The sequence below is a fragment of the Camelina sativa genome, chromosome 11, assembly GCF_030686135.1.
Source record: "Camelina sativa cultivar CO46 ecotype springtype chromosome 11, ASM3068613v1".
Classification (NCBI taxonomy): Eukaryota; Viridiplantae; Streptophyta; class Magnoliopsida; order Brassicales; family Brassicaceae; genus Camelina; species Camelina sativa.
This window is the reverse complement of record NC_141890.1, coordinates 6,645,508-6,672,624: the sequence shown is the minus strand read 5'-3', so window position 1 is coordinate 6,672,624 and position 27,117 is coordinate 6,645,508. Positions and strand designations below refer to the sequence as shown.

The window sequence follows — 27,117 nt, the reverse complement described above, 5'->3', positions numbered from 1 at the left end:
AATTTTATGTCGAGGAACAGGATACATACACCATTATCAAGCCTTTGGATAACCAGCTATATTAAAGAGAACTATGCGATTTTAAAACAAGACAAATTATGAAGATAAATATTGAAAACATAAAAGCTTTCATAGCTCAGTTGGTTAGAGCACCCGTTTAGTAAGCGGGAGGTCTTGAGTTCAACTCTCAATGAAAGCAGTGGTTACAAATTTTTTTTTTCAATTTTTTTTTTTTTAAAATGAAGAAATTAATTAACAAAGATGAGAAGTTGAGAACATTATTCAATTAAAATGCCCTTTTGTCTAACCTTTTTCTAAGAAACTAATTTATATATTTAGCTTAGATTTCAAAAGATTCAATTCAAGTTTCTTTTGGTGGGATAAAGAAAAAGATGAACATGTAACATGGGATCCAAAGTCTAAAGAACAACATATTTTGTGAAAAACAATTTAACAAAGAGAAAAGTGGTGACACACTTTACACTAAATCCAAGTCATTAGAGCTTAAAAAGCTGATAACATGACGACTTCAACAACATGCACCTCATCTCTTCTGCTTAAACCCAATCACTGTCGTCAATATATATATATGCACGCACCTATATATGTCCGTGTATCTCTCTACTATATATATAGATAAGTGTGCATATATAGTTTGAGTTAGAAATTGATCAAAAAATATATATACGTAGTTAAACTATATAATGGGTGATCTTCAAATCGTGCCGGTGTACAATAAGGTGGAAGCACAGTACGTAGAAATGATGGTGCCTTTGTATTCTTACGGTTGCGAGAAGAAAGTGAAGAGGGCTCTTTCTCATCTCAAAGGTACATAATCAAGATTTTTGATTAGTCTCCCACCTATATGGTTAATCATAAATGATTTCATGAAATATAGATAGATATATAACTAATAAGCTTTTACTTTTCTTTATAACGAATATATAATCAGGAATATATTCAGTGAAAGTAGACTACTACAATCAGAAGGTGACGGTGTGGGGAATTTGTAACAAACTTGATGTGTTAGCAACGGTGAAAAAGAAGCGCAAAGAAGCTCGGTTTTGGAATGTAGACGACAATAATGATGATCAAGAGAGCGTTGATGATGGCATCGTCGTTAGAGAAGACACTACGAAAACTTCATTGGACTCAAAAAAGTCATCGGCGTTTTATACGTATTCCACGTCGCCTCCTAGATTCAATATAAGACCTCCTTTATCACTCATTAGAACATCTTCCTTCACATGGAAAGCCGTGAAGAAGGTCTTTTCTAGATCCCTTTCCTTTTGAATCACGTCTATATGTGAGCTTAATTAATAATGCTCCAAGAAACTCTCATTGGATCTCTTACAATATATAAGAGTTTCTAGTTGATAAGACTTTATGTTCGCAACGTACGGATTGATCATGGTAGTTCAATGGTCACCGCTTTGTTTGTCTATATGTGTCAAAGATTTATTTTTTCCCCGGTAAAATTAATCAGTTCGGACATATGAAAGTTAGTTAAGATTTTGGATCCGGAAAAACAAAATGTTTGCCGTCTAGTGAATGAAGTGCAAAATGATTCATGGCTATTCATCGTACATATAAGATGATTCAGATGAGGCATCACAAAAAGCAAGGCAAAAAGCCTCGTATTGAACAAGGTATCCGCAAGGCTATACTACTTTTGAACGAGAATGTATCCACTCTCTAGATGGTAAAAACTCCCACTCTCTAGATGGTAAAAACTCCAACGGCTTCGTCTTTTAACTCAGTGTGTGTGTGTGTGTGTCTGTGACTCTATCTACATTTTTCTCTCTATCTGTTATTGTGTATCTGTTCTGTTAGGTTGTTTCAGTGTATGTTTTTGTAAGCTTTAGAAACATGGCTGTCTTTTTGTTAAAATGTAAATCAGTCAGTTAGATCAGAGTTTCAAGGGACGATGAGATCTTGAAGAAGGGAAAAAAAAAGATCAATCACCATACATGGAACTGGAGCTATACTATTAAAGATTTGAGCCAAATCAACCAAGGAATGTTCAGTTGCGATAGAGGTTGTAGTATAATCATCACATTTTATTCCTCTATTTCTGGCTGCTGCTACTGCTACTCTTCTTTTTCAGTAAATTTCCAAACTTTCGGAGCAAAGGTTTCTTCTTTTTCTGCTGTTGATCCTTTGAGAGCAGACTTCCAGCATCTTCTGTGTGTTCTCCTGAAGACAAGCCATTACTTAACTGCTCGCTGCCTTCTGCTTTCGATTCTACTTCCTCTTCAGCAAAGTCATGCTCTGTCTCTCTTTCTGAAGAGGCTGCTCTCTTATCTAACTGGTAGCCTTCACCTTCTATGGATTCTTTAACTTTGTCTCCTTCTCCTACTGCTTCAACTTTGTGAGCTAACCAATGGATTGCTGTGTCATCTTTCAAATGTCTATCACTGGCTTCCATTGGACTTTCTTGTACTTTTTCTTCTCCGGTTCTGTGATCAGAAGGAATGGTATTAGTAACCTCTTCTATGCACCTGAGACCATTTTCCTCTGCTATAGGGAGCAACTCATAATCTTTTTCTATTTCTCTGTGCTTGCCGTTCTCATCTGGTTTCTCTTGTGTAGAAGAAGCTTTTTCAAGCAACATTGATAGCTCTTCAATCTTCTTAAGCGCAGAAGCCTCCCTAGCTTTCAGCTCATTGTTATCATGAATTACAGTCTGCAACTCAGTTTCTTTCTCAAATAGACTCTCTTTCATCTTTGACAACTCCTCTATCTTCTTTGACGCTGAAGCTTCCTGCACCTTAAGCTCTTCATTTTCTTGACTAATTCTTTGAAATTCGTTTACTTTATCAAGCCAACTCTGTTCTAGATGTAATAACTCATCAATTTTCTTTAAAGATGATGCCTCCTTGACCTTAACCTCCTCCTTTTCTTGAAAAACACTCTGCAACTCGTTCTCTTTATCAAGTAAACTCTGTTTAAGATGTGTCAACTCTCCAATCTTCTCAAGTGATGAGGCAGCTTGGGCCTTGAGCTTCTCCTTCTCAACAACTGCAGTCTTCAGCTCGTTTTCTTTATCAACCAAATTTTGTTTAAGATCGGAAAACTCCTCTTTTGTCTTGATTGATAAAGCCTCTTTAGATTTGAGCTCCTCATTTTCACAAACAACAACTTGTATCTCTCTCTCTTTCACGAGCAAGCTTTTATTTAGATTTGATAGCTCTTCAATCTTCTTTTCGGCTAGACAGTTCTTGGCTTTAAGGTCTTCAATCTCAAGGACCATATCATGCAGCTCATTTTCATTATCAAGAAGACTTTCTTGCAGCTTCGCCAACTCTTCAATTTTCTTAAGATAGGCAACTTCCCTTTCTCTTAGCTCTTCATTTTCTTGAGTAGAACTCTGGAGTTTGGTTTCTGTATCAGCAAAGATTTCATTTACCTTTGATAACTCCTCAATCTGCTTATGATAATAAGACTCCTTCTCTCTTAGCTCTTCATGTTCCTGAACAATGGTATGCAGTTTGGCTTCTTTCTCTAGTAAATTTTCATTCGAGAATGAAAATTCTTCGATCTGCTTGATATTTTCAGCCTCCTTTTCTTTGAGCACCTCAATTTCGTAAATACTGCTCTGCAACTTGGTTTCTTTCTCAACCAATCTCTCATTCACTGCTGACAACTCTTCAATTTTCTTCAGACAAGCAAGCTCTCTTCTTCTAAGCTCCTCAGCTTCTTGAACAATGCTCAACATTTTGGTTTCTTTTTCAACCAAGCTCCCATTCGCCGCTGACAACTCTTCAATCTTTTTGAGATAATCAATCTCCCTAACTCTGAGCTCTTCCGCTTTTTGAATAACGCTCTGCAGTTCTGTTTCTTTATCAACCAAGCTTTCATTCACCTTTGACAGCTCATCAACTTTTTCAAGAGAAGAAACCTCTATTTCTCTGAGTTTTCTGCTTTCTGCAGCAGCGTTCTTTAGCTCCTCTTCTTTCTCCAACAAGCTTTCTGTAAGTTTCACGCTTTCAGCTTTCGCTTCTCCAACTCTTTCCTGCAGATCCTTTACCTCCTCCTCAAGTTCTTTAAGATTAAGTTTCACTTTGGCTTCTTCGTCTTTCGCTGCACACGCCTCAGTTTCCTTAAGATTAAGCAAATTCCTCACCTTGCTAAGTTCTTCCTGCACAGAGTGATTTTCCTCTTCTGATTTCTTTACACAAACCATCAAATGAAGTTCTCTTTCTTCCCACTCAGTCTTAGAATTGACAAACTCTTTCTGAGTGTTTTCCAAACTACTTTTCAGGCTATCAAGTTCGTTTCTTGCATCTTCAAGCATGTTTTCATACTTCTCATTTGTATTTTTCTCAGCCAACTTCAAACTTTCAATCTGGAATCCACAATGTTCGAGCTCCGCTTGACATGTTAAGAGCTTCTCTTTTGCTTCCCTTGCTTCCAAAGATACTTGTTGCAAATCCAAAGTTAAGCTTTTCATATCTTTCTTTCTTTTCTCTTCTTCCTTCTTACAGTAGTCCAACTCTGTCGCAAGTTCTGTCTTCTCGTTTAATAGGTTCTGAATATGTGATGTTGCAGTCTTCTCATTCTCCAAAGCCCTAACCTTTTCCGCTTGGGTGGTTGTAAGGTCAGATTTTATTGACTCAACAAGCTTTTCAAGCTTAGAAGTTTCTTGGTTTAAACTGCAAACCTGGCGTTGAGCTTCCTCAAGATCTTTTTCCTGCCTTCCAAACGTCGCCACCAGTGACTCAACCTTTTCTTTTAACGCAGCATTACTCAACTCTGCCTCATGAAGCGCATGACTGTTTTCCTCCAGCTGCTTCGTAGCTGAATCTAAAGATTCTGAAGCAGATGTCTTAAACTTATCTGATTCTTCAACTTGTTTTTCAAGTTTATCAACCTCGTTCTTCGACTCTGCTGCTAAGTTATTAGCATAGGATTCAACCATTTTAGCAGCTTCAAGATCAACGTGGAGCTGTTCGATGGACTCTTCTTGATCCTTTAGCGTATTCTCGAGGATGCTAACTTTGTCAAGTTTCCCTCTCAAAATCTCAATTTCAGATTTCAGTTTAGACACAACCTCATTGCCTTCAGTATCTTTCTTTTGTTCATCTGAACCAACCAATGCTTTTAAGCGGCTTAATTCAAAAGAAAGAGCCTCAGCCTTGCCAGCCTGATTTTCAGCAATCTTCGTGGCTTCCTCAGCATGACTGAGAGCCTTATTCTTAGCATCTGCAGTCATAGCCAGTTCTTGTCTAATCCTGTGGAGCTCTTCTGTAGTAGAGAGAAGAGCTGAGATGTCCAAAGCATGCTGGCTTCTTATAGACTCAACTTCTTTCTTCCAAGAGATTTCCTTTTTGTGAACCGCTTCAATTCCCGCCTGTTCTAGTTCAACCGCTCGGAATTTCTCAATCTCGGAACTCTCCTCAACACTCCGCTGAGCTGCTAATGCCTCTCTGAGTTTCTCACTGGCTTCTTTAGTCTGTTTCTCAGATTCTTTAAGATCATCAAGAGCTTTAGCTTTGTCTTTCTTGAGCCTTTCTATTTGCTCATTAGCTTTTCTCAAATCCTCCTGAATTTGATTCAGTTGAGCCAGTAGCTCAGTTCCCTTCCCTAACCGTGATTGCGATTTCTAAAAATGACAATGATCAATAAATTTAGTCTTTCAAAGTTAAACAAAAAAAATCAAAACTTCAGGTTATTCAAATGGACGTAATTGGTTTTTACTTGCCTCAGGCGGAGTAGCAACCCTTGCAGTCCTACGATCAGAAACAGGCCTGGAGCTAACAGACTGCGGTGAACGGTCTAGTGAAAGACGATTGCTGTGCACCGGAGATGGTGAATTGCCATCTGATTTAGTCCCTGTTGGTTTACTAACTCTTGGTGTTGGCGGTGACGGTTTGCTACGAGGAGTCTCCATTAAACCAGTTCTACACCACCACAAAGATAAAACCACACAATGTCACAATCAAACAATAAAGGAAACAATCAGACCATCATCCCCACTTTTTCTGTGAATCTATGGATCTAAGTAGTATCTAACTCCATAATAACAAGCATTTAAAAAAAAAAACACTTTCCAATCTCAGTTTAGAGATCTAATTAAGATCAATAAGCGTCTAAATGAATACAAGTAGTTCTTTTTTTTTTTTTTTTTTTTTTTTTTTTTGTCAAACGAATACAAGTAGTTCAACTGTATTTAATTAACATTGATTCAACTGCAGAGTTCCCTTTAAAAAAAGCTTCTGCTAGATCCAAACCAAATTCAGATTGAAGTAACAACCAAAAAAAAAAAAAAAAAACAGATGACTACAGTATATATATCCAGAAGAAAAAACAAAAGTAGCCGCAGAGAAAGTGACCCGGCTACATAGAGAGAATCCAAACTAACATTTCCGACAAAGAAAAAAAACAGAAGACAATTGTCTCTTCCAAGTTAAAAAAAAAAACTAAGCTTGTTTTTTTTCTTATAATTGACTAGAAGGAAGAAAAATACTCACTTGGTTCTGGACGCCATTGTTGCCGCACAAGAGCGTCTTCAAAAGAAACCCCCCAGAAGAAGAAGAAATTAAAAAAAAAAAAAAAAAAAAAACAGGCTAAAACTCAGGCATTGCTGCTGTGGGAGAGAGAGAGACTAAACAGATCGATTCTGGTGTCGTTTTTGTTCTTCACTGAGAGGAGTTGAGTTGGATTGCTTCTCCACAAAGTCTTCAACTTTCTTTTTCTAGCACAATCATTCTTTTATTCTTTTAAAAATGCAAGAAAATAAAACAAAAAGTGTTGTGTTTTCAGAATTCAGAGCGGCCACCCTCTCTCTCTCTCTCGTATCGTCTTTTCTACGGGTGGGCATTTAAACCGAAACCGAACCAAACCAAACCGAACCAACCGAACTCAAACCGATCCAAACCAAACCCAATCTTATACTCCAAGTTATGTTTTTTCTCAATCTAAATTATTCGGTTTTAAAACCGAACCGAACCAATGACTCAATGTATTTATTAAATTAATTAATTAATAATAATAAAATTGTAAATATGTGGTCTAACTATTTTACTTTATTTTATTTTTCTAATAAAATTAACTAAATATAAATCTATATTTAATTATATTTTATATTAGGTATTTAATTTTAATATAGTTGAATTTTTCTAGCTTTTCTAATTGATTTGATTAATTAACTTACAACTTGTTGCTGAGTTTATACATATTATCAAACTACAATAAATTTTATTTTGTTACATTAATTAATTTTAAACCGAATTAAAACCAAACCAAACATAAACTGACTCGAACACAAACCAAACCAAACTAACTTTGGTTGAGTTGAATAAACCAAATCGAACGGAACCCAATCTGAATCTGAACTTAAACCAAAATGCCCACCCATAGTCTCTTTTCTTTTTTCTTTTTTTGCCAGTTTAATTTTTTAATTTTAGATATTAAAAAACAAAATAGATAATACTAATAATAAAAAAGGAGATTCTCAAAAATAACATCAAAATAAGATTTTTTCCAAATTTAGCACAACATCTCTAAAGTTTCAAAAATAACACTATATTTTAAAATTCATCTTTTAAAATAAAATCCTAAGTTCAAATTACTAAACATTACCCCTTCAAAACTATATCCTAAATGTGAAATTGAAATTCCAAACCTAAAAAAAATTCTAAAAATTAATTTTAAATATTGTAATATGTTAAATAATACTAATTTTGGAAATTTATGTAGTGTGTGCAATAATTGACCATAAAACTTGTTTTAATGCTATTTTAAAATATTTCTCTTAACAAAAAAGAGAAATACATAAGGAAATATCAAATGACCATAGTAAATACGTAGGGAAATATCAAATGACCATCGTTTGGTTTAAAGTTCTTTGCATTGCGCCATTGCCCTACATCATCGAAGGGAATGAATAATTAAAAGGTGTTTGTGTATGTTGATGTTGTTGTAGTATGAAAGTGTAGGACCAACAATAAAAATAAAAATGAATGCACGTTTTGCTCATAATGTGGATATAGAAGGAACTCTCTCACATGTAAAAATCTTTGGATCCATTTTTGGGTCATGTGGACTGCATGTGCCTTTTCAATTTTTTTTTTTTTTACTTATTTATCTATTTTACAATAATATTCAACCATTACAACTCTTTTTATTATTCTCAAAACCACACATTTTTTTGTTCATTATTGAAAAATCTTTGAAACAATTTCCTACATTTAACCTTAATCATTCTAATTAAGGATGTTGGTATTTGTGATATGCATATGATATTGTTATTTTTATGGCAAAGCAAGCATGCAATGAAGTAAGTAACAATTAAACTAAACACAAAGTCTTACCTACATTTATCCTTAATCATTCTAATTTGGAACTTTGATCACACTTCAAAATTGTCGTTCGTTAAAGTTTATCGTCTCTTGGATGAGATGTCTCTTTCCATTGTAATCTAAATAATATATCACACAATTGGTTGATTCGATCAAAATTTACAAATATTAATATAGTATTTATTTATCAATTTTTAGAATTTAATCCTATTGAATTATTAATCACTTAGGCATTTAATGTTGAACATAATTTGCAATGAGAAAAATTGTGTCAAAGTACAAATTTTCTTGCGATGGGACTCTTTCATGTTTGTAAACACCTGCAAAGAACATTTAGATTTTGAATATCTGATACACAAACGTGAAAATGTCTGGATTCCATGTGTTTTGCTCATTATCGTTATCTTCATGGTTAAAAAAGATTATAAACTAGTCTTTTGATCAGTGTGATATTTATTTTCGTTGTATTAATCAGAAGAATATATTGAGATCTGCTTTTGGATGTAAGATTACAATGTAGTGTGAATTGGCGAAGAAAGAACTAATAAAGACGGTAGTTAGTAGTTGGCATTTAACTAATGACTCAATCAATTAAACTTTTTATACCGTTTTGGTTAAAAATATATATACAAATATGCAATTGACCTTCTTCTTAGCTTCATCCTCAAGCTTCTTCTTAAAAGCATCATCATCCACCTTCTCATCTTCATCCTCAAGCTTCTTCTTAGAAGCATCATCATCGACCTTCTCGTCTTCGACCTCATCGACCTTCTTCTTAGCTTCATCCACCTTCTCATCTTCATCCTCAAGCTTCTCCTTCTTAGCTTCATCATCATCTGTCTTCTCATCTTCACCTCTCTTCTTCACAAGAAGAGGAGCTAGCATCTTCTTTTGGTTAACCAAACGAAGACCAAGACCAAGCTTTGGCTTTGGTTTCAGTGAAACCCTATTGGTGTTGGTGTTGTTGTTGGAAGGAAACAAGGGTTTGGTGGGAAAGAACAGAGCAAAGGTGAAGGTCGAGATTGACATTGTTTGTCTGTGTTTGGGTTTTTTTTTGTTTTTTTGGTTTGAGAAATAAAAAAAGGAAGAAGAAGAATGATAGAAGAGAAATGTAGAGAATATGTAGGATATAAAGAGAGTCAAAAGCATTTTGTATTTTGTATATACACGAATTACGAAATGTAAGAGCAGAGAGTAAATTAGATTTTGGTATTGGTAGTACCTTGCAAAATGCTAGAGAATGTATAGGATATAAAGACGTCAAAAGCATTTTGAATTTTGTATTTTGTATATACACGAATTAGGAAATGTAAGAGCAGGGAGTAAATTAGATTTTGGACATAATGCTAGAGAATGTGTAGGATATAAAGACGTCAAAGCATTTTGAATTTTGTATTTTGTATATACACGAATTAGGAAATGTAAGAGCAGGGAGTAAATGAGATTTTGGTATTGGTAGTACCTTGCAACTAGATTTTTTTGAATCGTACAGATTCCTTTAATGCTTTTCTGTATCATGACATCATACGTTGCATAGCGGAGTTGAAGATGATGATGTGAGATTCGTGGTAGATTGGGAAGAAGAAGAAGACACACACGTGACTTAAAAATATTGAATTGTGGGCATCAATGTTAATAAGAAGCTAGAGCTACTTAACCATATTCACACCATAGCTACGCAAGTATGCACAATGCCTAACCTTTCCACCTACTACAATATGTTTGGGACCTGTGAGTCCAATCTCTTTCTTCTTCTACCTCTTTTGTTTGTGTTTCCTTTTGTAACTCTGTGAGTAGTTTAGTACTACTTGTCCACCAAGTTTCCTTTAATGTATATATCTACATTCGCCGATTGAGTCTAATATAGGAAGACAAGTTAGTAATAGATCCCTAGAAGCGGTATCTATGTCGTCAGCCGTCGCCGGCGCATGTTTCTCGATCTCCGTCGCCACCAATAATTCTCTCAAGAACTCCTCCTCCAGATCGCCTCTCTCATTTTTGTCCATCGCTTTCATCCCTTCCCGCGGACGACGCAATATTACTCTTCAGCGGCGGTGTTTCGTTGGATCGAAGCCTACGATCCTCGTTGCTGAGAAGATCGGTGAGGATGGTTTAAAGGTGTTGGAGGGTTTCGCGAATGTCGACTGCTCGTATAACATGACCCCCGAGGAGCTGTATGCTAAGGTCTCGCTCTGTGACGCTTTGATCGTGCATAGTGAAACAATGGTTGGCCGTAAAGTGTTTGAAGCGTCTCGCGGACGGTTGAAGGTTGTCGGACGCGCTGGTGCTGGGTTCGACAACGTGGGCCTGAGAACAGCCACGGAGTTTGGGTGTCTGGTCGTCAAAGCGCCGAGGCCCAACAGCATCGCTGCCGCTGAGCACGCAATCGCTCTTATGACTGCCATGGCCCAAGCTGAAGCCAAGGCTGGTTAGTAACTCTTTACCTTTTTTTTTTTTTTTGGCTATGCAACTGCTTCGTTTCACTGCAATGTAATGTTAATGTATAGGCGAATCTGTTGATTTTGGGTCACTATTCACCATTCTTCTTAGCTAGATTCTTCAATTAGCTTGAGCTTGTGTGGTAGAGTGACTATGTACTTATCTACTGACGGATGGATTATAGTATTTAATTAATTAATGTCTCTACTTAATGCAATGCAGGAGATGAGTTGGAAATGAACAAGCTTGTGGGAAAGACCCTTTTAGTTTTCGGACTCGGGAACGTTGGGGCCGAAGTTGCTCGCCGTGCCAAGGGCCTTGGCATGCGAGTCCTTGCTCGTGATCCATTTGTCGTAGCAGACCGTGCACGTGCCATTGGTGCTGACTTAGTCCGCTTCAGCAGCTTAAGTGCAGCACTCGCCAATGCAGATTTCATTTCTCTGCACTTACCCTTTAACGGAACAACATGGCTAACACTACGTGACCATCACTTTCCCCAAATGAAGAAAGGAGTTTGCATCGTCAATGTTTCTCATGGAGGTCTCATCAAAGAAGACGGGCTAGTGGAAGCTCTGAATTCTGGTATTGTTGCTCGGGCTGCAATTGATGTCTTCACTGAAGATTTACATGAAGGGTGTAAATACACTAAGCTTCTGCAGCACGAGAGGGTCACTGTGATACCTCATCTCGCAGCCAGTACTCAGGTGTGCAAAATTCATGTTGCATGATATATTTTTATTCTTGGTTTTTGCTCTTTAATTTCGCTTCTGATCGTTTTAAGTTTTTTTTTTTATTGACAGAAAGGAGTTAGCACTGATCTTGCTGAAGCTGTTGTTGGAGCTATGAATGGAGGAGGAGAGCTTGCTGCTACTGCACTCAATGCACCTATGGTTTCTCCTGAGGTGAGCACTGGTTTTTGCTGGTAAAAAGTTTGTTATGTTTTAATTTGCTTCATCACATTCGAAACTTAGTTCTAAGACGCAAGTATCGTAGCTAGCCGCCTTAGACTGAAAGTAGGACATTGTATCTCTACTGAGTTGGTTAGACAGCGGCAGATTCGTGAGCGTCTCTCATTCATCCTCTGTGATTTGTGAACTGAAATAAGAGAAATGCAGTCTCTCATAGCTCTTTGTTTTTACAGTTATTCAATTGTTACAAGATAACTCTTCATATTGGTTATGCGCAAAAGCTTACATCAGAATGTATTGCAGGTTCCAACCGAGCTGAAACCATATGTGGAACTAGCCGAGGTTTTAGGAGATTCGTTAATGAAAGTGGCGTCCAGAGGAGTTGGCGGTTTGAAAAATGTGAAAATCACATACGCCTCAGCACGGGCTACTGACGATCTTGACACCAGACTTCTACGAGCCATGGTCATCAAGGGAATCCTCGAGCCAATCTCCTCTGAGTTATATGTCAACTTGGCCAACGCCGATTTCATAGCCAAGCAGAAAGGTATGAGGATCTCAGAGGAATTTGTGTTCTTGGACGGGTCACCAGAGAGCCCTTTGGAGACAATAACCGTTCAGCTAGACATCGTAAAGCATATGTACCCAGAGTCCGTGTACCCCCGAGCGGACTTCAAAGTGGAAGGAAAGGTTAAAGACGGACTCCCGTATGTGATCAAGCAGGGAAGTTGGAATGTGGAAAGTAATTGTGTCGTAGGGCGCATAATGTAATCATGTATTTTGTATCACAAGAGGGACTTCTCGTGGTTAATCAGTTTCATCACTCTATATCAATAAAATATAAAAAATCCATGTTCCACATAACAACAGCTTATAAGCAGTCCAACTTTGTATTTACGTACGGCTGTCAATATGACCATCCTTAATAAGATATTGGTATTGCGTTGTTGAGACTTTGTTACAGTACTGTTAAAGGCTAGAAAAATTCCCATGTTGCAAGAATATTCTATCAGACTTTGTTTATATATATACTACTAAAATGTTACATACAAAGATTACAAGTCAAATTGCAAAAGGCACGAAAATCAAAGAATGAATCATAAAAGCTAAAAATCACAAGGTAGAGAAATTTGATCAAGACCCAATATCTGTTCGAACACCAGAACCTTTGAGACGGTAGGCATGTGATCGAGCCAAGTCAACCGCGTCCTGAACCCTTAGCCTGGTTCCCTGTTGACCCACCACAGTCGCTGCAATCGTAGCAGCCATATCTCCCATTCCTTTCAAGTCAGAGACTCCTCTCAAGATACCGTATAAGATCCCTGAAGCGTAAGCATCTCCAGCACCACATGTGTCAACTGGCACGCATGGGGAAGGAGGAATGTATATGGCCTCTCCTTTTACTCCAATGTATGACCCGTTGATTCCATCCGTCACTGAAACAAATGGAACAAAGTGGCTCATGTACCTTGTCGCTGAAATTGGGCTTTCCTCTGCGGAAAAGTGACAAAACGCTCTTGCTTCATCACTGTTTGCAAATACAATATCCGCATAGTTCCCCACAATGTCCCTGGATCAACACAAAACCATCAGCATTTCCATTTTTCTTCTCTCTAAAAACAAACAGAATGGAGAGTGGAGACAACGAAACCAAGCAAACAGTCAAGATAACAATGGAGCTTAAAGAACAAAATTCCCCATTCTTCAGGTTAAAACATTCGCAGCAAAGATTCTATGACTAATCATCAAGCTATAAAAGACAATCACTCCCTTCTTATTATATTTTCAACTGTTCCTCTGATGGACTGTAAATATATAGAAACTGCAAGAAGGGATTCAAGAAAAAAAAAGACGAGAAACTCACCAGAAGTCATCATAATGTCTCTCTATGCAAGACACATCTGATGCTGTCACAGCAACAAGTGCCCCATTCCTGTGGGCTTCTTCGCATGCTTTTGTTATGGTCCTTATAGTATCAGGAAGCTCAAACAAATAGCCTTCCACAACAAAGACATTTGTCTTGGATATCAAACTAGCCAAACAAGAATCATAATTAACGACAGAGGACGTTCCCTGAAATTTATACATACATATTAGGTTTGTCATTAGTGGTTTCAGTCGAAGAGACATCTTAATCTTATCGGAATTAACAATTCTACTAGTATTCAATTTGGTTGCTGTGATCAGAAATCATACCTGATATGCAAGCATAGTACGTTGTGCATCAGGAGTCGTGAGGACTATCACTGTTCCAGTTGTTCCATCCTTAATTGGAGCAGAAAGAAAATTAACATTTGCTCGACGTAGTTTAGTCCTACAGAACATAAAGAAGGGATCCCCTTGTGAGTAAACCAAACAAAACAACGGAAGAAGGCAAAGCATACAAGACACGAATAAACCATTTATAACCTGGTTGATTTATACACATATATCATAAGACATCTAGATAAAAAAGTTGATAAAGCAAATCAAAAGACATAATTTAAACAAAAACTGAATGTGTTGATCAGTAGTCGATGTGATGATAGTCTAGTTTGTAAAACCTTAGAAACTAATCTTGCATAAAAACCAATCCTCTAACACAAATCAACCTTTAGACACCAATACTAGGGATAAAGAGCAACGGTAAAGGGATACTAAGAAGAAGTAAGCAGATACATTTGCAAGCTAAAGACAAAGTTGAGTACCCGTAAAAGCTACCGAGAGGGTCACCTCCAATACTGCCAGCCATAGCGACATTCAAAGGCCGGTCAACGATAGAATGAGAACCTAATCTAGCGAGAGCAACAAGAGTGTTGGACAATGAGCCTCCAGCTGCAGCCTTATAGCTACAACCATCCATTGCTTGTAATAATTTACCCCTCTCCTCGTGATTAATCAGTTTCCTTGTTCCCTTTTCTAAACCTAGTTTCTCTAGAAACTCATCATCCACAACTCCAGAGAAATCTACCTAAAAAAAGATACACACATATATTCCAAAAGCATCAATGATAATAATTAAGAAAGCTCCTAAATCTACTTAATAAGCTTCAATGGCGTTCAAAAACTGACCATGGCTTGGCCGAGACCCAAAACATCCCATCTCTCAGGGGAAGTATTAGAATGGCCAATGATAAAATCGTCGTCATCTTCATCTTGATTTCCAATTCTCTCGATTTCACCTTCGTCCATATCATCCAATTCACCTCCGCCGCCGCCGCCGCCGTTGGTACAAAGCACGAGACACAAGTCCGTCTTATCCGCCATGGAATCAATCCTCAAGTTCAAGGAGCCTCCGAAAAACGAGGTCGCGGTTCTATTTCGTGAGGATGAGGCATTATTAGAAGTAGCGGTAATGGCGGATAGAGTAAAAGAAAGAGAGGCGGAGATAGAAACTGGAGAGAGGAGCGAAAGAGCCATATGGATGATGATGAAAGAGTGTTTTGCTCTTTGGGTCGTAAGGTGAAAAGAGAGACAGAGAGAGGGATGAAGAGAACGAAGGAAAGCTCACATCTCCATCCAAAGCGAGAGGAGCAAAACCTGAGAGAGAAGACGCCTCTCTGAGAGGATAAAGTCTTACTTTTACCAATTTTTTTTCTTAAAAAAAAATATTTATTTATAAACTAAAAAAACTATACTAATCCAATTAGGATGATAACTCTATTATTATAAATCCAATTGCGTCTATTTGTATCATTTGTTAAAATTGGCTAGTCTTCTTCAAGTGAGAACAAATCTTCTACGTGGCCTTTAGTTTAAGACAAAATTGATTCTGACATTGGTTTAGTTTAAGACGAAATACAATTTTGTACTTTTGTTAATAAAATCTACGTTATACTAATAATATCTAATCTTGCTTGTATGGTTGGGCAAAGCCAAACGAAGACACCTCTCTAGTGGAGGTGGTGGTGACTATGGTAAAACTGACTACTGTTGGTTGAAAAATGGTGTTATTTTAAGAGTCTTGTGTTCGTCATTTACCATTTGTCCACTAACAATTTTAATCTAGTCCGTCCAAAACAACATTGGTACCTAAACAATATTTGTTTTTATCACTAATTTCAGTTCTAATTGTCATTTTTTGTCATTACTAATGGGTTACTCTATTGGGTTTAGTTACCATTTATGGAGAAGGAGAATAGAAAAAGGAGAAGCATGAAACTATTCCCCGCTGCAAACTCTTCAACAACTATTTTCCTTTACACCAAACGAGAGATAAAAAGACCTCAAAACCAAGAATCAAGACAATTCAAAAACGAAAGCTGAAGCCAGAAAGAAACCTGAAAATCTCTATCTCCCAACGGTCTTTATCTTAGGACATAGATTCATTTTCTCGAAAAAAGGAAAATAATAGAAAAAAAATTAAAAGAAGAGACGCAAGTATGCACAATGCCTAACCTTTCCCACCTACTACAATATGTTTGGGACCTGTGAGTCCAATCTCTGCTGCAACTCTTTTACCTTCTGCGAAAGCTCTATCTTTTGCTCTTTATAGCTCCTAAGTAGATAATCCTTCCCTTCTATAACCTCTTTAAGCTCACTCACTTCCTTTTTCAACATCTCTACTCTTTCTCCATCCCTTGATCCCTTTTCCTGTGACTCATAGTTGCTTTCGCTGTCCATAAACCCGTTCACATGGCCACTCCATGGTGCAACGGGAGATGTCTTGCCATTGCTACCCGCACCGCATCCCACGCTGTGATCAGCTATCGCCTTTCTCAGTCTCTGGACTTCTCTTTCTGATTCAAAAAGATCTCTGTTCATTGTGTCTAGCTGTTCCTGGAGATGGCTAGAGTGTGCCGTCTGCGCGTTATACGAGTTTTGCAGCTCTAGGATCTGTTCCTGCATTTCCAGTATCATGTCATCGCGTCTCTTCAGCTGTTGCCTCAGTTTCTGTATTACTTCTCGTTTGCTGAAGATGTCTGAGCTGGTTTCAGATACGCAGGGAGAATCTGAGCACGTCGATTGGTGATTGTATGGTTTCGGGGGAAGTTCCAGGCGATCAGGAGAAGTAGCCCACATGACTCCATTTTCTTTGCTAAATGATGGAGCAGAAACTGTCACAAGAGGCAATGAAGTGTCAGATGCGGATACCATTTGCTCGTTTATCACCTCTTTTCCCTCCACATTCTCACTTCCTACAAAGAGAAAGAAGGAAAGTTAGATGAGATCCAAAACACGACTAACTGCCCTGTACTACACATTGATAGAGAGGACGGCGATTCAGAGATTTTCCGAAGAGCCAAAAGACCTCATTTCTAGATAAAATAATAGTACAGATCTTGTAACTGTGCTTCAACGATTTCTTGGAAAATGACAAATCTTGTAACTATTGCTAGCATTCAGCCACTAGGTACAACCATCATTGGAGAAAATTTGCTTCCCTAGTTGCCAGCTTCATGTATGCACATAATTGATAATATACCACGACTAAAGAAGAGATAATTGGTTCAATCAGTTCAAAAATGACAAATTTGTTACTTGTAATTGTAACTATTTTAAGCAATCTGCACTTCAAATTCGATTCCCTAGTTGACAACCACATTAACTGTTATGTAATTGGCCTTCAAAGACATCACTAGGCAGGCAAGGACTCTGTAGCAACGTCTACACATTCTTTCAGCTAGAATTTTACTAAATTTCACGCATCGTTTCACTTCACATGTTGATAAAAGGAAACCTAGTAAGAGATGACGTAAGACCAAGACACTAGCATATTGTGTGTGTTTAGTGGCTTGAACATGAGAAAAATCTTCCATTAGAACAGAAAGTTACAAAGTCACACCTGGAATGGAGCGGAAGCAATCATTACTGTGTGCACAGGAAAACGTGTTAGAGTGCAAGCAACAGCTTGTAGATTTTTGCCTCTCAGATGCTCCTCCATTGGCTGCACAACAAAATATCATTAAGAGAGACAAAAACTACAACCAAACTATAAAACATGTTAAGCAACACAGCAATAAAGTAAGTACCTTTTAAACCAGAAGAGCCATTCGATTGAGGTTTCCAATCAAGTGACTGCTTAAGCTTGTACCCAAAGCGAATAGACAATGTACTCAACAAGGCACCCCCAGCAATTAGTATCCAATTAGGCCCTTGACCACAAAATTTATCAGCTCGTTGATGCTTGGAAATGCCAGATCTTCGTGTACTCATTGTAAGAGAAAGTAAAAAATGTCTCTATCATCCAAAACATAACCTACATTGGTCACCAGATACAAGAACAAACTCATCACTAATGATCAGAAAGAATTGAGCATATTACATCTCAAAAAAAAAAAAGACGAGAGTTGTGGTTTACACACAAGAAAAACAACCGGTACACAGTTTTGAAAATCACCAAAAATGCTTAAAATATACAAGATTCCAAAACCTACATTAAAATATACAAGATATTGAGCCAGAAGCAACATGTTTTAGGCAGTAATCAAAAATTGAGCTAACCTGAAAGAGTAATCAAAATGTTGACGCCATGGGATTTTGATTAGACGTTAAAAAAGTAAAGTCTCTTCTCTATCCCGAAAGAGCTAATAGAGAGAGAGACACAAGAAGAGATACTTGACTTGAACATGAAGCAAAATAAAAACTAAAAAGACCATTATAACTTTGTAGATAGAAGCCATTAATTGGAATAAAACAATCGAAATCAGAACGAGAAAAAAAAAAAAAAAGGAATTACATAAATCCGGAACAACTCATATATATTCACAGAGAGAAATAGAACAAAGAAAATAATCGGAATACAAACCTCACAGAAAACTACAATAGAAATGGTAAGAGGATTAGGGCTCCATAGTTTCACTTATGAGACTCCAGCTTGACTTTTTTAAAGTGTGTGTGTGTGTGTGGTGGTCTCTGCTCCTCCAATCGAAAAACGCTGATGAGAGAAATAAGATTCCGAGAAGAATCGTTGAGTCTCCGGCCGATGGATATGACTGTTAGAAAACCCCAACAGAGAAAAATAAAGTGGAGGGGGAAGGAAGAGACGGCGCCTCACACAGCTCCCCCTTCGTTTTTTTTTTTTTCCTTTTTCCTAATAAAAAATAAACTGTTTATTTAATTTATTAAAATAAAATAAAAATAAATAAAAATCTCCGCACGCGTCAACCACGTCCCATGGATGACGCTCACGGTGGTTGAGACTTGAGAGACTCTGAGAGATTCATCTCTATTTTTTGTGTTTAATAATAATTCAATTCTTTTAAGTTCTAAGAGTGAAATTTTTAGATTTGTGTAAGAGATTTGACAGGTTTATCCATGTGTAATTTGCACTTTTACACCTTCTTCTGTTGATTATTATTTATCTATTCTATTTTTAGTCTTAGTGGTGGAACACAACTAATAAATAACTACCACAGCTGGATTGATATATTATATGGTTGATTTATATGACATTTTTCTTCACTATGTGACAAATTACTAAATTAATTGGTCCTCCTTCCCTAACAGATTTCGAATTTGATAATAACAAAAAACAACGAACTTCTAACTGATAGTCCACATTTCACCCAACTTTTATATGCCTTGAGACTTGAGACACGACATTCGTATTGAGTTTTTCAGATTTCCAATCTTCACTTCACCCACCAGGAGAGAAAAAAAAAACAAAAGGAGAGATTCAAAGCCCAAAGCTAAAACAATCTAATCAAAAGAGAGCTTTTCTTCGGAGAGTTCATATTTCCTTTTTTTTTCTCGAGAAAAGAAAGGAGTAGTAGTTATAAAGAATGCACAATGCCTAACCTTTCCAACCTACAACATGTTTGGGAGCTGTGAATCCAATCTCTGTTGCAACTCTTTTATCTTCTGCGTAAGCTCAATCTTCTGCTCTTTATAGCTTCTAATTAGATAATCCTTCCCTTCTATCACTTCTTTTAGCTCACCCACTTCCTTTTTCAACATCTCTATCCTTTCTCCATCCTTTGATCCTTTTTCTGGTGACTCGTAGCTGTTTTCACTGTCCATAAACCCGTTCACATCACCACTCCAACCATTATTGCTACCCACGCAGTGGTCAGCGATTGCCTTTCTCAGTCTCTGAACTTCTCTTTCTGATTCAAACAGATCCCTGTTTGTTGCGTCTAGCTGTGTTTGTACATGGCTAGAATGTCCCGTCTGCGAGTTAAGCGAGTTTTGCAACTCTAAGATCTGTTCTTGCATTTCAAGGATCATGTCGTCACGTCTCTTCAGCTGTTGCCTCAGTTTCTGTATTACTTCTCGCTTGCTGAAGATGTCTGAGCCGGATTCAGATACACAAGGAGAATCTGAGCAGGTTGACTGGTGATGGTATGGTTTCATGGGCACTTCCCGGAGATCAGGAGAAGATCCCCACATGACTCCATTCTCTTTGCTATATGTTGGAGTAGGAACCGTCACAAGAGGCAGCGTGGTACTGGACACCGCCATTTGCTCGTTTGTAGCATGATTACCATCCCCATTCTCAGTTCCTGCATAAAGTAAAGAAGCCAAGTCTCAGAACATCCACACCAAAACCTTTTCTGAAACAGTTAAGCTGAGATTAACATTCTGAGATAATCTTAACGCAACACATCATCGTGGGATACTTCTTCCACAGTTGCCAGCTCATTGATGCAAGTAGCTTCTTAAATTATGATTCATGAGATTAAGCTACAATGACATTCAAAATGCAAGAAACTAAAAGGCTACAAACTTGTAAGAACCATCTCCATATTCTATCAACTAATTTACAACATCTCATAAGATCTTTTTAGCAAACCCAGCAAGAGACTGTGAGGAGTCAAGATTAAAGTATAGTATAAGAAAAGGCAGCTGTAAGAATAACCAACTCACAAACTTCTCACCGGGAGTGGAGTGGAAGCAGCAATCATTACTCCTTTCACAGGGAGATGCATTAGAATGCAAGCAGCATCCTCGAGATCTTCCTCTGTCAGATGTTGTTCCATTGGCTGCACAACAACAAGTATCCTCCAATAAGATAAGACTATACAACTGAATACTAAGGACATGTAGTATATAAGCAGTAAAACCAATTAAGTACGTTTTAATCCACCAGTGGCATTCAAATGAGGTTTGGAATCAATGGACTGCTTTAATTTGTAGCCAAAGCGAATAGACAATGTACTCAACAAGGCACCCCCAGCAATAAGGATCCAGTTAGGGCCTTCACCGCGAAAACTCTCACCCCGCTGAATCCTGGAAATGCCATTTCTTCGTGTAGTCATTGTAAGAGAAAATCAAGCGTCTCTATCATCCAAGCTTTAACCCTACAATACTGGATACAAATTTTGGCACAAAATTAGAGGCCTTGAAATCAAAAACCCAAAGCAAAGAAAAAAGGCAATAAGCACAGAGGAAATTAGAAACACCAAAAGTGAGGATAACCCCACACGAGAGACCAAAAAAAATCGGAGCACAAACAAACCTCATCGGAATGAGTGAATAAAAAAAAAAAAAACACTGCAGGACAGGTTCTCCCAGAAATTAGGGTTTTTACGTCAAAGCGATCAAGGAGATCGAGGAGAGTAATCAAAAAAGCTAAAGTTTCTAGAAACAATTATGGTCACACAAAAAAAAGGGAAAAAAAACAACCAGAAGAAGCTTACCACCAGGCTGTTTTGGAGAGACAGCGCGGCGTTGAGCCAGAAAACCAAAATCAAAGGCCGTTGAAGCCCTCTCTCTTTTTTTTTTCTAATCAACCCGCCGTGAAGCGTCCCAAAAAAAAAAATGTTGTGTCTGTGTTACTCTACTTATCGTAGATATTTTACAGCTCAATAGTAGTGTCAATAGAATTATAACTTCAGCAGTTGCTGTAGCAAAATTTTGATTTTTCCTTACAACCCGATTTATTAAATGATATGCAGTCTAGTAAGCTGAATGATTGATCTGATTAAGAGATGATATTAATATACATAGGATGAAAGATTCAAAACAAGGAATATGTATTGGTGGTAACTCTTTTGCGGCAGTGACTGTTGTGTTGTGTGTTCCGAAGTTAGCTGTTCCCCTAGAGAACGTACCAGCCTCAATGTATTCTGAACTGATGTATCTCTTTCTCACCTTTTTATATGGATTTTATTTATTTTATAAACAGAATATATATCAGTACTGAGAATTCTATCCCTGAATGGGATATTAATGTGATTTGATCAAAAGCGCCGTTGAGTCGACATTTGAACCTTACAAACACACATACCAACTTTCTCTCTTACCACAATAACTCTCAGTATCTCAAACTGAACCAACAAGAAAACGTGCTTTCCAGCCAATGCCCACATGCAATCATTGTGGCCACACTGCTCTTTTTCCTTTTTTTTTTGACCTCCTAAGTACTGCAAAAGAAAAATAACAATATAAAACTACAGGTAACAGAAATATAGATGTATTCGTATTGAACGCTAAAAAAACCCCAAACCCAAGTTACAAGTAAGTACCATTAGGATTGCCGGTACTCTCCATATAAACCTCATTCTCTTTACAACTAATCAGCTAATCAAAGCACAAAGAAATGTACATGAGCGAATGCTAAAGTCGTAGTAATTGATTCAACTACTTTCTTCTAGATCAAAATTTAATCAACCACTAAATGCAAGGGAACTTACGGATGCTTGCTTTCTTTGCTTTAGTCAACTGGGTGCTTATCAATTTGACGAGATGTGTAGTGAGCAGACAGCAAAAGCAGAGAAAGAAAAGCGCTGGCCACGAATATTGCATCAAACCATCGATGATAGAAATCAAACTGAATATCTCCGCCTAATACATCTGTTATTATCCCTCTGTGCCAACAAAACAGCTTTCAGTTATGTAATCCACTTTCCATGTTTGGTACAGAAGAAACATGTATATAACGACACATTCAGCAATTAGTTTATTATTCAGTTAGTTGAAGATTAGAGGACTCAGCCGTACCTGTACTCATTTCTCAAGCTTTTTCTTATAAGAAGAATGGACGACAAAAAGTACATTCCCATGATTTCGGATAGGAAAAGCACAACATTGCTTGAAGATCCACTCCCTACCCTCGACACTGCAAAGAAGAACTGTACAATCGAAAATACTCCCAAGTCATTCACCAAAACTTATATAATAGCACTCCAAACAAAAGCTTTCAGTATGTTGTCAGTTATGTTTCAGTAAATTGTAAAATCACCATACTACTGCCAATCAAGTAGTAGCCATCAATTTGTTCTATGCTCAGGTTGAAGTTTAATTGAGTGGATCCGTAATGCAGAAGATTGTATAAAGACAAATGGAAGAAATCTTGAACGTTAAAATCAGAACTCACCTTCATCAGATTCGTCAAGAATCCCCTCACGGATATCACGATCAACATCCCAATAAACAACAGGGAAATATACTGAAAATAATAGAGAACGAGACAGAGTCAGACCTAATGTTTGGGAACCAATAGACTCATAAGGTAAACTGAGAGCCATATAAGCATTTTTCAAGATAGAAGTCATTAAAAACTCAAAGTCAAGCAAACCTGTGAGAGCAATGCAGCATCCACTCCTATATCAAAAAACTGCAAGAATATACTGATCATCATCGTGACAGGATCTTTTGTGCCCGCCTGTAAATAATCTAATTACTATTCCATGTCGTAAATAAGTAAACAAATGATGATTACGGATGCAGCCATTCATAATAAAGGGTATAACAAAACAAGAGATTACCTCCTTGAAAACGACACTCTGTAGAGACTGCAGATAAACAATGGATATAACAGAGAAGTTAGTAACACTGGTTCACAATTACAACTGAGAAAAACATTTAACAAGGGATATTGACGACATTTTCATCTAACGAAACCATTATTCTCCTGAGAACAGCTACAAACATCACATCCCAGAACAACACACAATGTAATGAGATCCACAAATTTTAAATCTATCGATCTACTGAGATCTTTGAAAATATTGTAAGAAACTCTGCATCAAATTTCTATTAAATAACTACCACTAACCACACAGAATCCATAATCCATTGTTACATGCATGCGGAAAATTTTAACAGTCTTGCAATACTAGGATACATAAATAGAGTTAGAAGTACTGAAGGCTTGCACCTCACATAAAACACAAAAAAACAAAATTACCTTTAACATCTTATACACACAGTAGATGGAACACGCATAGCCAAGTAAGTTCTGCACATGACCCTTCCAAGTACGAGAAAAAGCAGCAGCATCCTGCAAATGAAATGAAGTTAAATAAGCGCTTATAAAATGTTTATATTACAACATAACAAGACAACCAAGAAATTAACCTAAGTAACAGATAATTTAGTTGAAGATGTCATTGCCATGCCAATGAGTAGAATTCTGTAAATAAATTAAAAACTAATGGCACAGTGCTAAAGGGGACCTTTGCTTGGCGGAGTTCATAAATTTCCAAGAATAGCTGCTTTGACAGCTCTTCTAGACCTTCAACCTCCGCCTCCATTAGTTTGATATCTGTAAAAGAAAAATATTAATGATTCGAGGAAATATCGCCAGATGGTAATTAATATGCTGAGCTAATATCTCATATTATTATATTATGTACACTATAAAATTCCAAGGAAAATACGTGATCCTATGCTTGCCTTAAATCTGGTAATAGGGGGAAAACTGTAACATGCAACCTATTTTCTATCGGAACGTCTAAATATTTCAGCTCGCATAAACAAGATGAAAATTTAATCTGTCAAATAAATTTAGACAGATAGTGCACATATAAATTCTAATGGCGTCAAAGATAGTGCACATATAAAATCACTCTCTAGGAAGATAATGTTGTGCAGCCACAACTGCATCTGAAACTAAATCATATAAACTGACCTTGCTCCTTTTGGTCATCTTGAACTGACCGCACCACAGTTCCGACAAATCTTCTAAGGAAAGACCTACCCTTTTGATGCTGGAAATCAAAACCACCAGATGATTACTTCCTAAGCTCATTTTAGAATTAACATAAAGAGAAAAGCTTAATTATGAAATTTATCAGTCTATGCGGAAAAATTGTCTTTATGGCATTTCGACTGATGCATAGAAAAGTGTTATGATAACAACAACCAATTCAGAGCCTGAAGAGCATTATAACATTGAGTATATAAATACACAGATCTGATAAGCATCCTAACCCAAATGCAGAATGGTCAAGAATTTGAAACTTCAAATTATAATCACATATGGGATATGCTAAAATAGAACAAGGAAACATACCTCTTCCGATACTTGACTTCGTTCCACCTCCACTTGACATAAAATAATTTTCTTCTTCTTAGCTATGCAAGTCTCAATTGATTGCATCAGTTGCCTTTCCAGCGATTTTATTTCTGATCCTTCAATCTCCCTATAGTTTCCAGAGAGAAAAAAGACAGGAAAACATGCTGTTAGATCACAAAATTTCCCAATCCAGCTACTCTTCTATCGCTGTAGAACCATTTACATCACAGAAGATGAATTCAGAGTTCACCTACTTCAAGTCAAAATCTACAGAACCATTTGCCTCATCGAAGGATAAGTGTTAAAGTAACATTTTCTGTCCACATCAACCCGGTCACCTTTTTGCTCTCAGTTCCAAAAATAAAGTGGCAATTGACGCATGAAGAGCTAACTATGTCTATCTATTTATTCACTCCAGTTTACGGTGCCATCAGAGGAAAATACACTATAGATAGCCGCAACAAAACTAAACAGCAAAACCATTACCAGATTTAAGCACAAGCTAGAAGAAAATATAGGAGCAATGATAGAGGGAAGTACCTAATGAAGAGAGATATATAACTGTAAGGCAAATTTACAGCTCCAAAACCAGATAAGACGGCCATGAGGGTCACACCAATGACCCCGATTCTGCTGACCAATTGAGGCATTGAAAAAAAACCTTTCAAAATAAAAGGGTGTTTAAGGTAAGCAGTCCAATAAGCGGTGATAAGATCTTAAGCATCCAAAACAAAAAGAACTGAGAGCGTTTGTATATATAAAAGCTATTGTCGAGCATAAATAGACAAAAGCATCAAGAAGGCAGGATTATTGATTTACGAAATATTCTGAAGGTATTTTCTACAGTCAAGCAATCATAGTCAGTGCAAACATGCTCAGATACTCCTTTCAAGTGAGTAAAACATTAATCCTACTCCACAAATTTTCAAAAGTACACTTGGTTCATAAATATGTTAATAAGATCTAACTGACACTTAAGATCAACTTTCTTCTTGCCTACACAGTGTTGAAGGGAGAGAGAGGGTGCATAAACTCAAAGAGGTACCTTTGTCTGAAGGCATAGGAAAATGAATGCCCATGCGCCAGAAAGCATAAAGGAAGGCGGTCAAGAATAAAAAGGCCCCAACAGCAGCACGTTCCCTTCTAACACCTGAAATGTGGTGCTATGATATTAAATCGAAAAAGACGGAAGGATCAATTCCATAAGGCAATGCTTATACATATTCTCCCATATCAATCCAAATAGAAACTCGTGTATGATGAGAAAATCAGCATATGAATTTACGCCAAACAATAATACAGTGTCAATCATCAGGCCCCATACTATTTCTAAGAGACAAACTGATCATATGCAAAAAAGAACTGTTCAACCCAGGTTATTAACATACATGTAATATTTTAGGAATTCCAAGGACACTTGAAATGACACACAATTATCAAAAAAGGAAAAAAGGAAGAACATCAATACAATAGGTGGCATGAGGAAAAAGGCTTTACCAGTATTGCGAAGCATCAAATAGCAATGATAATAAGGTAACATGAAAACAAGTAGCACTATCAAACAAAAGAGATCCACCTTCCAGTTTACCATCCTTGCCCTGCAAAGATAAAAAAAGTTACATATAAGTTTGATGATATGTCTCGGATCTAATGCAGAACTAAATTGATGTAATTTTCAAAGCTCAATGCAGAACTACATTCACAGCCCTGACATATAATGTTAAATGATAGAATTCATCAACGATGCTACACATTATTCAGCAATATAAGTTTTCACATGAATCAATGCTGCATGTATTACTCTCATTCATCAAAACAGTAGTTGCAAGAAAAAAAAAACTTAGGTCACCAAACTCAGACCAAAATTCAGCTGCGGAACAATTCGATAAAGTAAACAAGCAAGTGGGAAAAGCTTACTCTCGAGATAAAACAGGGATGATTTCGAAGAGAACGAGCTGTAAGAGGTTGCAAGAGAAGGCGAAGACGATGCTGAAAATGATTTGAACCAAGGCTCGCTTCTCTTCGTACTCCTTGTAAAGCCTCCGATTGAGAAACCAGAGACCGGCCGATCCTAACAGACACAGAGATCCCATCACCAGTATCCCCTCGAAGATCGCCCATCCGTAACCCATCTCTCCTCTCTCTCTCTAACAAGGAACAAGTGAGAAATTTTGGTTTTCTTTTTTGCCCCAATTTCAAAGCTTGATCCATCAAACCACACTAAACCGGATCTCCGTACCAAATTTATCAATTTCCGGTACAATTACCCAAATTCAGAGACACATTAGTAAATTGCTGGCAAAAC

At 37.3% G+C, this 27,117-nt stretch overlaps 7 protein-coding genes and 1 non-coding gene across 18 annotated transcripts; 3 read left to right on the top strand and 5 right to left on the bottom strand.

Annotated features, from left to right (window-relative positions):
* The first annotated feature begins 125 nt into the window (after window positions 1-125).
* On the top strand, window positions 126-199 carry TRNAT-AGU (transfer RNA threonine (anticodon AGU)). The gene has a single exon. It is a non-coding gene; the product is annotated as a tRNA-Thr (tRNA).
* Window positions 200-594: 395 nt separating this feature from the next.
* LOC104722163 (heavy metal-associated isoprenylated plant protein 28-like) lies at window positions 595-1,494 on the top strand. The gene is made up of 2 exons (XM_010440289.3): window positions 595-828; window positions 953-1,494. Exons 1-2 carry the CDS (start codon window positions 705-707, stop codon window positions 1,291-1,293), a joined length of 465 nt encoding a protein of 154 aa, XP_010438591.1. The 5' UTR covers window positions 595-704; the 3' UTR covers window positions 1,294-1,494.
* Window positions 1,495-1,915: 421 nt separating this feature from the next.
* On the bottom strand, window positions 1,916-6,797 carry LOC104722162 (WEB family protein At4g27595, chloroplastic-like). Its single transcript, XM_087472235.1, has 3 exons — window positions 6,474-6,797; window positions 5,705-5,903; window positions 1,916-5,605 (listed from the first exon to the last, which is right to left on the bottom strand). The coding sequence occupies exons 1-3, from the start codon at window positions 6,488-6,490 to the stop codon at window positions 2,069-2,071; spliced, it is 3,753 nt and encodes a 1,250-aa protein (XP_087328361.1). The 5' UTR covers window positions 6,491-6,797; the 3' UTR covers window positions 1,916-2,068.
* Window positions 6,798-9,068: 2,271 nt separating this feature from the next.
* LOC104722161 (D-3-phosphoglycerate dehydrogenase 1, chloroplastic-like) lies at window positions 9,069-12,596 on the top strand. The gene is made up of 4 exons (XM_010440285.3): window positions 9,069-10,731; window positions 10,965-11,446; window positions 11,543-11,644; window positions 11,954-12,596. Exons 1-4 carry the CDS (start codon window positions 10,209-10,211, stop codon window positions 12,419-12,421), a joined length of 1,575 nt encoding a protein of 524 aa, XP_010438587.1. The 5' UTR covers window positions 9,069-10,208; the 3' UTR covers window positions 12,422-12,596.
* A 47-nt stretch (window positions 12,597-12,643) lies between these two features.
* On the bottom strand, window positions 12,644-15,351 carry LOC104722160 (uncharacterized). The gene is made up of 5 exons (XM_010440284.3): window positions 14,702-15,351; window positions 14,338-14,600; window positions 13,847-13,964; window positions 13,515-13,723; window positions 12,644-13,220 (listed from the first exon to the last, which is right to left on the bottom strand). The coding sequence occupies exons 1-5, from the start codon at window positions 15,047-15,049 to the stop codon at window positions 12,785-12,787; spliced, it is 1,374 nt and encodes a 457-aa protein (XP_010438586.1). The 5' UTR covers window positions 15,050-15,351; the 3' UTR covers window positions 12,644-12,784.
* A 417-nt stretch (window positions 15,352-15,768) lies between these two features.
* LOC104722159 (uncharacterized) lies at window positions 15,769-18,799 on the bottom strand. Of its 3 annotated transcripts, none has more exons than XM_087472230.1 (5): window positions 18,378-18,667; window positions 17,935-18,002; window positions 17,602-17,828; window positions 17,415-17,516; window positions 15,769-16,767 (listed from the first exon to the last, which is right to left on the bottom strand). In XM_087472230.1, exons 3-5 carry the CDS (start codon window positions 17,783-17,785, stop codon window positions 16,040-16,042), a joined length of 1,014 nt encoding a protein of 337 aa, XP_087328356.1. In that variant the 5' UTR covers window positions 17,786-17,828; window positions 17,935-18,002; window positions 18,378-18,667; the 3' UTR covers window positions 15,769-16,039. The 3 variants fall into 3 exon arrangements, with proteins under 3 accessions (XP_087328356.1, XP_010438584.2, XP_010438583.2); XM_010440282.3 differs by lacking the exon at window positions 17,935-18,002 and adding an exon at window positions 18,074-18,156 and having other exon boundaries at window positions 18,378-18,664; XM_010440281.3 differs by lacking the exon at window positions 17,935-18,002 and having other exon boundaries at window positions 18,378-18,799.
* A 313-nt stretch (window positions 18,800-19,112) lies between these two features.
* On the bottom strand, window positions 19,113-21,674 carry LOC104722158 (uncharacterized). Of its 7 annotated transcripts, none has more exons than XM_010440278.3 (4): window positions 21,211-21,674; window positions 20,646-20,879; window positions 20,449-20,553; window positions 19,113-20,073 (listed from the first exon to the last, which is right to left on the bottom strand). In XM_010440278.3, exons 2-4 carry the CDS (start codon window positions 20,827-20,829, stop codon window positions 19,379-19,381), a joined length of 984 nt encoding a protein of 327 aa, XP_010438580.1. In that variant the 5' UTR covers window positions 20,830-20,879; window positions 21,211-21,674; the 3' UTR covers window positions 19,113-19,378. The 7 variants fall into 7 exon arrangements, with proteins under 7 accessions (XP_010438580.1, XP_087328358.1, XP_010438581.1 ...); XM_087472232.1 differs by having other exon boundaries at window positions 20,438-20,553; window positions 21,211-21,516; XM_010440279.3 differs by having other exon boundaries at window positions 20,658-20,879; window positions 21,211-21,418.
* LOC104722157 (GPCR-type G protein 2) lies at window positions 21,666-27,107 on the bottom strand. Of its 3 annotated transcripts, XR_015571288.1 has the most exons (15): window positions 26,730-27,107; window positions 26,310-26,410; window positions 25,858-25,962; window positions 25,353-25,473; window positions 24,810-24,939; window positions 24,426-24,504; window positions 23,971-24,059; window positions 23,703-23,795; window positions 23,281-23,307; window positions 23,091-23,177; window positions 22,890-22,961; window positions 22,514-22,644; window positions 22,207-22,380; window positions 22,039-22,093; window positions 21,666-21,936 (listed from the first exon to the last, which is right to left on the bottom strand). XR_015571288.1 is itself a non-coding variant. In XM_087472229.1 (14 exons), the coding sequence occupies exons 1-13, from the start codon at window positions 26,942-26,944 to the stop codon at window positions 22,227-22,229; spliced, it is 1,404 nt and encodes a 467-aa protein (XP_087328355.1). In that variant the 5' UTR covers window positions 26,945-26,990; the 3' UTR covers window positions 21,666-21,936; window positions 22,207-22,226. The 3 variants fall into 3 exon arrangements, 1 of the variants encoding a protein (XP_087328355.1); XR_015571289.1 differs by lacking the exon at window positions 26,730-27,107 and having other exon boundaries at window positions 25,353-25,472; window positions 25,856-25,962; window positions 26,310-26,328; XM_087472229.1 differs by lacking the exon at window positions 22,039-22,093 and having other exon boundaries at window positions 26,730-26,990.
* Between the last annotated feature and the right edge of the window lie 10 nt (window positions 27,108-27,117).